The sequence below is a fragment of the Dendropsophus ebraccatus genome, chromosome 8, assembly GCF_027789765.1.
Source record: "Dendropsophus ebraccatus isolate aDenEbr1 chromosome 8, aDenEbr1.pat, whole genome shotgun sequence".
Lineage (NCBI taxonomy): Eukaryota > Metazoa > Chordata > Amphibia > Anura > Hylidae > Dendropsophus > Dendropsophus ebraccatus.
The window spans coordinates 15,255,846-15,265,788 of NC_091461.1; the positions used below are offsets into that span (position 1 = coordinate 15,255,846).

The 9,943-nt window shown below is 47.3% G+C and overlaps 1 protein-coding gene across 1 annotated transcript; it reads right to left on the bottom strand.

Moving 5' to 3' along the window:
• Window positions 1–68: 68 nt before the first annotated feature.
• On the bottom strand, window positions 69–9,943 carry LOC138798404 (C-type lectin domain family 4 member M-like). The gene is made up of 5 exons (XM_069978846.1): window positions 9,811–9,943; window positions 3,550–3,909; window positions 1,714–1,865; window positions 1,141–1,250; window positions 69–432 (listed from the first exon to the last, which is right to left on the bottom strand). Exons 1-5 carry the CDS (start codon window positions 9,869–9,871, stop codon window positions 270–272), a joined length of 846 nt encoding a protein of 281 aa, XP_069834947.1. The 5' UTR covers window positions 9,872–9,943; the 3' UTR covers window positions 69–269.

Genomic DNA, 9,943 nt, shown 5'->3' on the forward strand with positions numbered 1-9,943 from the left:
GATGTCGGCTGAGCTGACAGGAGTGACGTTGTCTCCATGCTGACAGTTTCCTTAAAATCCACATTACAAGCACAGACATTTTATTGTAGGATCTGTAGATATTCTTTATTAGCAGACATTTTGTATAGTTAAAGGTAATTCCTTCTGGTATGGGTCACCTCCCTCTCCGTGCCGCAGTCTGGTATGGGTCACCTCCCTCTCCGTGCCGCAGTCTGGTATGGGTCACCTCCCTCTCCGTGCCGCAGTCTGGTATGGCGGCGGGGTTGGGGTCAGTTACTGACAGCACCCCCCATCACGGTAAGCCGATCCGCCCGACGCTCACAGACACTTTTGTATTTCTCGCTGCACTTGTCATCATTCCATTTAGAGACAGGAGACAATGTTACACAATCCTCATCTCCATCATTATTGGGCTGATCTGTGTGCCAGAACCTGCAGAGACACAGGAGGAAGAAGAGATCAAAAGCTATGGACTCAAATACAGCACCAACATCTATACTGTATCATTCCTATTACAAAATTGGGATGGTCAAGGTGTCACCTCCATGTAATGACGTGTTCCTGCCTCTAGGTGGTGATGCAGACTAATGGTATTACTAGCAGAACACAGTAACTGGAAAAAAAAAAACGGAAATCCACCAGCAGAATAGTGAGTGCAGCTCTGGAGTATAATACAGGATCAGTACAGGATAAGTAATGTAATGTATGTACACAGTGACCCCACCAGCAGAATAGTGAGTGCAGCTCTGGAGTATAATACAGGATGTAACTCAGGATCAGTAATGTAATGTATGTACAGAGTGACCTCACCAGCAGAATAGTGAGTGCAGCTCTGGAGTATAATACAGGATGTAACTCAGGATCAGTACAGGATCAGTAATGTAATGTATGTACACAGTGACCTCACCAGCAGAATAGTGAGTGCAGCTCTGGAGTATAATACCGGATGTAACTCAGGATCAGTAAAGGATAAGTAATGTAATGTATGTACACAGTGACCCCACCAGCAGAAAAGTGAGTGCAGCTCTGGGGTATAATACAGGATGTAACTCAGGATCAGTAATGTAATGTATGTACAGAGTGACCTCAGCAGCAGAATAGTGAGTGCAGCTGTGGAGCATAATCCAGGATGTAACTCACCATGTTGTAGAATCATATGGTGTCCCATCCATCCAGCGCCAGTTCCCTTCTCTTTGATGATCCGAGAGGCCGATCCAGGTGGTGTCTTTCACTAAACCTTCCAGGAAATTCTGGGCGAGAGATTTGGTTGTAGGTGAAATTGTGACATAAGGAAAAGTTCCATAATGCTCCTATAGGTGATCACACAAGTACGAAACTGCTATAGCGGGGGTAGGGAAGCTGTAGCTTTGGCTGTCCAGGCATGATGGGAGTTGTAGTTTTGCACCAGCAGGAGAGCCAAGGTTCCCTCCCCCTGCCCTATGGGATGAGACTCAGGGCAGGTAACATCCATGTGTCTGTCACTGTTATGGGGGCACTGCTCCTGGTACCATGATATGGCCATAGTGTCTGGCACCCTTATGTTGATGCTGGTACTTATATGGTGCCGTTATGGCATCTGCTCTTATGGGGGCGCTGTTGTGGTTGTGCCATATATTCAGTTATACTATTGGCACTGTTCTGGGGTTATGTGACTGCCACTCCTATGGGGGCGCTGTTTCTGGCTCAGTTATCAGGGTATATTGTGTATTGTACCTGTTCCTCCATATCATTGATCACCGCCAGGTACCCGCCCCGCACCCTGCACCAGGGCACACTCTCCCCCCAGCTCCGAGCCTCTTCTGACATCAGGTAGCAGGACGTCTCAAAGAGCTTCCACCCCGGGGGGCAAATGGGGCACAACATGGCTGCAAATAAAGAAAATATAGGAAAAAATAAGACCTGAAAGAAGGACTTAAGGGGGTACTTTTTTCTTTCAAATGAACTGGTGTCTGAAACTCGTACATATTTGTATTTTACTTCTATTTAAAAAATATCCAGCCTTTCAGTAATTATCAGCTGCTGTATGTCCTGCAGGAAGTGGTGTATTCTCTCCAGTCTGACACAGTTCTCTCTGCTGCCACCTCTGTCCATGTCAGGAACTGCCCAGAGCAGCAGCAAATCCCCATAGAAAACCTGTCCTGCTCTCCAGACTGAAAAGAATACACCACCTCCTGCAGAACATACAGCGGCTGGTAAGTACTGGAAGACTGGAGATTTTTAAATAGAGTTAAATAAAAATCTATATAACTTACTGACACCAGTTCATTTGACAGAGAAAAATCACAGGAGTACCCCTCATCTGTCCAGTATGTACCGGTGTATTGTAGTTGTAATAAGGATCAGATGGAAAACTGCATGTAAGTATCTAGCTGTATGATGCCTGGTGTATGATGCCAATATCTATCTATATGATGTCTGGTATATGATGTCAGTATCTAGCTGTATGATGCCTGGTGTATTATGCCAGTATGTATCTATATGATGCCTGGTATATGATGCCAGTATCTAGCTGTATGATGCCTGGTGTATGATGCTAGTATATAGCTATATGATGCCTGGTGTGTGATGCCAGTATCTAGCTGTATGATGTCTGGTGTGTGATGCCAGTATCTAACTGTATGATGCCTGGTGTGTGATGCCAGTATCTTGCTGTATGATGCCTGGTGTATGATGCTAGTATCTAGCTATATGATGCCTGGTGTGTGATGCCAGTATCTAGCTGTATGATGCCTGGTGTGTGATGCCAGTATCTAGCTGTATGATGCCTGGTGTGTGATGCCAGTATCTAGCTGTATGATGCCTGGTATATGATGCCAGTATCTAGCTGTATGATGCCTGGTGTGTGATGCCAGTATCTAGCTATATGATGCCTGGTGTGTGAAGCCAGTATCTAGCTGTATGATGGCAGCATCTAGCTATATGATGCCTGGTGTATGATGCCTGGTATATAATGCCAGTATTTAGCTATATGATGCCTGGTGTATGATGCCAGTATCTAGCTATATGATGCCTGGTGTGTCATGCTAGTATCTAGCTGAATGATGCCTGGTGTGTAATGCCAGTATCTAGCTATGTGATGCCTGGTGTGTGATGCCAGTATCTAGCTGTATGATATCTGGTGTGTGATGCCAGTATCTAGCTGTATGATGCCTGGTGTATGATGCCAGTATCTAGCTGTATGATGCCTGGTGTATGATGCCAGTATCTAGCTGTATGATGCCTGGTGTGTGATGCCAGTATCTAGCTGTATGATGCCTGGTGTATGATGCCAGTATCTAGCTGTATGATGCCTGGTGTGTGATGCCAGTATCTAGCTGTATGATGCCTGGTGTATGATGCCAGTATCTAGCTGTATGATGTCTGGTGTGTGATGCCAGTATCTAGCTGTATGATGCCTGGTGTATGATGCCAGTATCTAGCTGTATGATGCCTGGTGTATGATGCCAGTATCTAGCTGTATGATGCCTGGTGTATGATGCCAGTATCTAGCTGTATGATGCCTGGTGTATGATGCCAGTATCTAGCTGTATGATGCCTAGTTAATGATACCTGAGTCATGTTTGGGGGCCATACAGTTCCTCAGCAGGTCGCTGCTTCTGGGGATAAGAAGGTTCCTCTTCGTCAGGGATCTGTACTGTTCCTGGATCCAGCTTAGGTTGCTGCTCACATGTTGGCGCTGTTGCTCTATCACCTGCAGCGCCCTCTGGTGGTGGGTCCGGTTATATAGCAGGTGGGGTAACACCATTTCAAGCAGGATGTTGTATTCTCTCTGTAAGGAGGAAAGATTCTTCTGCATCCAAAAATTATCATCCTGCGCCATCTCCAACTCCTCCAGCCAATGGCTGCTGTTGGTGCGTAGAGACTCCGCCTCCTCCTCCGCACTGCGCACACGGGATCTCACCTGCAAATCTATAATCCGTACAAATATATTTAGCTATATCCTTCCCCCCACTGATATGTGCAAGCTGTCGCTATCAGCAACGTCAGGAAGCATTTAGGTTGGTCTTTAAAGGGGTAATCCGGGTAACAAAAACAATATGTCCCTGTTTTTTTTCTCTTTCCTATCCCCTCTGGATGTGTAAAATCCTTTACTCTGGGTCCGCTCTGACCACACTCAGCTTCCTCTTCCCCCCTTCCCTTTGTAGTCACAGCACATGTGACCTCTTCTCTGGGGGCGGGGTAAGCTGTCTATTGACTTGAAGACGTCATCTGCATGCACCTGTGCTGCTTCCATAGACTTACATGTGTCCCTGAGCCTAGGTTTCTGTAATATGAGAAGTTATAGTTCTATCTCTGCTTGCTGTCAGTGAATGCAGGCATATGGACCTGTCTTTTTGCCTCAGCTCTGTATATAGTAAGTGTTCTGGATGTCCTTAGAGTCTGGATAGAACTAGAATGTTTTCCTTCACAGTCAGCAAGCTGCACTACACCTCCAGGTAAACAGATGCCGGTTATGCAGCACATAGTTACACCATGCGTGCGTCACCTCTGTTACACCATACGTGCATCAGCTCTGCTACATCATCAGCTAGTATAGAATACATATTGGGGTGATGTGATGTAATGTGTTTACTGTGCAATAGTAATGACAGCAGTGGGCAGGAAAGAAAGCTAAGGAGGTGAGTACACAAAATGACAAATCAGAGAGATGCATGATGGGAAATGTAGTTTTCTATCATTGACATACATATCTAGATAGATAGATATAGATAGGCAGCAGCTAGAAAGACAGGAGACGGCTCAAAATACTCAGGGGGGCTTGGTGAGTAGGAGCAGCTAGCATTTAATTTTTTCGCTCTTAGGTGGAGAATCCCTTTAATGTACTGCCATATGGAAACCATCAACAAGTAGGTCAGTTGGATTTACACATCCTATTATTCCTTTTTTGTGTTCTAATTGTTACTGTTTAAAATGTTGAAGTCTTTGCACTGTGTCAGTACAGTAACACAGAGATTTAAACCGTTTCGGAGCGCCAATCTCCGTTCCGTAGCACATCATCCATATGTACAGAACATGAATGACCCCTTACTTCTTCTGCTCCCCAGACAACCCCTTTAAAATCCATTTTAAGAAGAAAAGATCCATGAACTGGCTCAGTTGCCCCTAGCAACCAATCAGATTCCACCGTTCATTTTCCAAAGAGTCTGTGAGGAATGAAAGGTGGAATCTGATTGGTTGCTAGGGGCAACTGAGCCAGTTTCACTTTACACCATGTTTGATCATTTTCCCCCTTAATTCAGAAAAGTAAAAGCAGGAAATTCTAATTTTGCGACATAGAAGCAGTTGTATCCCCCTTTAACCCTGTACTTGTCAGTATAATCAGCAGCTGGCACGTGTAGCCAGGATGGTATTAGAAAGAACCCGAGGACTCGTCACTCCTGCTGGCAGCGGGCATATGTTCGGGCATGCCCAGGGCTAAACCAAATGTGATGGACATTAGTTAATTATTACAGGAATCAGAAGTCTTAAAATCCAGCTAATTTTTTTTAAATCAACTGGTGACAGAAAGAGTCAGAGATTTGTCATTTACATCTATTCTTTCAGTATTTATGAGCTGCTGCATGCCCTACAGGAAGTGGTGTATTCGTTCCAGTCTGACACAGTGCTCTCTGCTGCCATCTCTGTCCATGTCAGGAACTGCCCAGAGCAGCAGCAAATCCCCATAGAAACCCTCCCTTGCTCTGGACAGTTCCTGACATGGACAGAGGTGGCAGCAGAGAGCACTGTGTCAGACTGGAGAGAATACGCCATTTCCTGCAGGACATACAGCAGCTGATAAGTACTGGAAGACCTGAGGTTTTAAAATAGAAGTAAATTACAAATCTATATAACTTTTTGACATCCGTTGATCACTCGATTACCCCTTTAATAGTGATACAATAAATTACCTCTACTATTTTAGGAAAGTAACCAATAAGCTGTGGTGCCTCTATGGAGATTGTAACCACCATGACTGCTGTACCACAGTGTATGTTCAGTAACCATTAAGTTCTATTAAAGGAAACCAAGCATGAGGGCGGTGAATCCCCATCAAGCCAACATCCACATCAATATGTACATCCTGTCTGAAGCAGACACTGGCTATGTGTAGACGTTGATGGGGATGTTGATCTGGATCAGTCGCAGCACAGAAGATAATACAATGAAGACTTATATCCTTACAGTAAAACATCAGCAGGACCGTGAGAGCGAAGAGGACGAAAACCAGGAGTAGTGATCCCACCACGACCCCCCGGGGGAAGGACAGTCCCAACGTCTTCTCAGATGGGCCGGACCTGGAAAGCATCAGATCAATGGCAGAATACAGGGCTGGGTAGTAAGGGGTCTCTATAGGGCAGACTACAACTCCCACCATGCCTGGACAGCCAAAGGCTGGAGGGTGGAAGGTTCCCCATCCCTGGTATAGGGGGTGCAGAGGAGGAAGTGACCCCGGACCCCTCTATGCATAGGACTGTATTCAGGCCCGTATCTGCCATGAGGCGAGGTGAAGTCTTTGCCTCAGGCGGCAGATAACACAGCCCTTGAGGGGGGCGGCATCAGCGTCCTGTGTCCTTATCATTACAACTAGTTACGGCTCAGTGCCCGGCTGTGTTTCCTGTCAGTTGCCTCATGAGAAGCGCTGAGGAGGCACTGGAAGCCTCGTATTCACAGGTATTCACATCACATAAGGCATAGATATAGTGTCTCCTGCTGTTAACCCTTTCAATAATGCAGAGTTATTATACTCTGCATCACTTACACACTGTAGAAAAGAAAAAGTTACCAGCAGCGGGGACGCTATATTATGTCTTCTCTGCACTGCCGACCTCCGAGCTGATCTCAGCACAGTGCAAGAGCAGGAGAAGAGGCATCAAAGTCATGTTCTGCTCTGCTGTTAACTCTTTCTGTATTGCAGAATGGAAATGATGCACAGTAATACTCTACATTCTGCAGTACTGAAAGAGTTAACAGAGCAGCCCGTTTTATGGCTCTTCTCGGCTCCTGAGGTCAGAGGTCAGCAGTTGCAGATTGTTGTCAGGTCACAGGATAGGAGACTCAGCTGAGGCATTATTCATGTTGAATGGGGGGACCTGGGAGTGCTGGAGTTCTTGTATGGGGAATGTGAGGGGCACTATGGGCATGGTGATATTACAGGGAATGTGAGGAGGGCAGGGGGCATGGTGATATTACAGGGAATGTGAGGAGGGCAGGGGGCATGGTGATATTACAGGGAATGTGAGGGGCACTATGGGCATGGTGATATTACAGGGAATGTGAGGGGCACTATGGGCATGGTGATATTACAGGGAATGTGAGGGGCACTATGGGCATGGTGATATTACAGGGAATGTGAGGGGCACTATGGGCATGGTGATATTACAGGGAATGTGAGGGGCACTATGGGCATGGTGATATTACAGGGAATGTGAGGGGCACTATGGGCATGGTGATATTACAGGGAATGTGAGGGGCACTATGGGCATGGTGATATTACAGGGAATGTGAGGAGGGCAGGGGGAATGGTGATATTACAGGGAATGTGAGGGGCACTATGGGCATGGTGATATTACAGGGAATGTGAGGGGCACTATGGGCATGGTGATATTACAGGGAATGCGAGGGGCACTATGGGCACATGGTGATATTACAGGGAATGTGAGGGGCACTATGGGCACATGGTGATATTACAGGGAATGTGAGGGGCACTATGCACATGGTGATATTACAGGGAATGTGAGGGGCACTATGGGCATGGTGATAGTACAGGGAATGTGAGGAGGGCAGGGGGCATGGTGATATTACAGGGAATGTGAGGAGGGCAGGGGGCATGGTGATATTACAGGGAATGTGAGGAGGGCAGGGGGCATGGTGATATTACAGGGAATGTGAGGAGGGCAGGGGGCATGGTGATATTACAGGGAATGTGAGGGGCACTATGGGCATGGTGATATTACAGGGAATGTGAGGGGCACTATGGGCATGGTGATATTACAGGGAATGTGAGGGGCACTATGGGCATGGTGATATTACAGGGAATGTGAGGGGCACTATGGGCATGGTGATATTACAGGGAATGTGAGGAGGGCAGGGGGCATGGTGATATTACAGGGAATGTGAGGAGGGCAGGGGGCATGGTGATATTACAGGGAATGTGAGGAGGGCAGGGGGCATGGTGATATTACAGGGAATGTGAGGAGGCCAGGGGGCATGGTGATATTACAGGGAATGTGAGGAGGGCAGGGGGCATGGTGATATTACAGGGAATGTGAGGAGGGCAGGGGGCATGGTGATATTACAGGGAATGCGAGGGGCACTATGGGCATGGTGATATTACAGGGAATGTGAGGAGGGCAGGGGGCATGGTGATATTACAGGGAATGTGAGGGGCACTATGGGCATGGTGATATTACAGGGAATGTGAGGGGCACTATGGGCATGGTGATATTACAGGGAATGTGAGGAGGGCAGGGGGCATGGTGATATTACAGGGAATGTGAGGAGGGCAGGGGGCATGGTGATATTACAGGGAATGTGAGGAGGGCAGGGGGCATGGTGATATTACAGGGAATGTGAGGAGGGCAGGGGGCATGGTGATATTACAGGGAATGCGAGGGGCACTATGGGCATGGTGATATTACAGGGAATGTGAGGAGGGCAGGGGGCATGGTGATATTACAGGGAATGTGAGGGGCACTATGGGCATGGTGATATTACAGGGAATGTGAGGGGCACTATGGGCATGGTGATATTACAGGGAATGTGAGGAGGGCAGGGGGCATGGTGATATTACAGGGAATGTGAGGGGCACTATGGGCATGGTGATATTACAGGGAATGTGAGGGGCACTATGGGCATGGTGATATTACAGGGAATGTGAGGAGGGCAGGGGGCATGGTGATATTACAGGGAATGTGAGGAGGGCAGGGGGCATGGTGATATTACAGGGAATGTGAGGGGCACTATGCACATGGTGGTATTACAGGGAATGTGAGGGGCACTATGGGCATGGTGATATTACAGGGAATGTGAGGAGGCCAGGGGGCATGGTGATATTACAGGGAATGTGAGGGGCACTATGGGCATGGTGATATTACAGGGAATGTGAGGAGGGCAGGGGGCATGGTGATATTACAGGGAATGTGAGGGGCACTATGCACATGGTTATATTACAGGGAATGTAAGGAGGGTCGGGGGCATGATAATCTTGTAGGGGGAATGTGAGGGGCACTATGGGCATGGTGATATTACAGGGAATGTAAGGAGGGTCGGGGGCATGATAATCTTGTAGGGGGAATGTGAGGGGCACTATGGGCATGGTGATATTACAGGGAATGTGAGGGGCACTATGGGCATGGTGATATTACAGGGAATGTGAGGAGGGCAGGGGGCATGGTGATATTACAGGGAATGTGAGGGGCACTATGCACATGGTTATATTACTGGGAATGTAAGGAGGGTCGGGGGCATGATAATCTTGTAGGGGGAATGTGGGGGAACAGGGATATAATGCTGAAATGCAATTTCTCAGCTCATTCAAGTACAGCTGCTAGTACTGCTTTATCTGTGTCTTTGTGTATTTTCTCTGCTTATTTAACATAAAAATAGAAAATCGAGATTTAAATCAAGAATTGTCTCAAAATTAAAATAAAAACAACAAAAAAATGTAATTTAATTTTTTGGCCATATCGCCCGGGGAGGGGGGGGGGGGGGGGGGAGCGCCTTGTCAGTTCTCGCCTCAGGCGGCAGAAATGCTAGAATCGGCCCTGGCTGTATTCACACTAGACTCTATGCTTAATCTGTAGCTGCAGTCCGTGGACACCCCATACTCACATCTCCTGGTTGACGTCCTCTTTGTCGTCCCTTCTCTGTATCTCTTGTCCCTGTGCTTCATGACTCTGGAATCGGAGATCTGCGTATACAGCGCCGTCCATCTCTAGGCTCTGCTTCATGTATTCTGGGAATG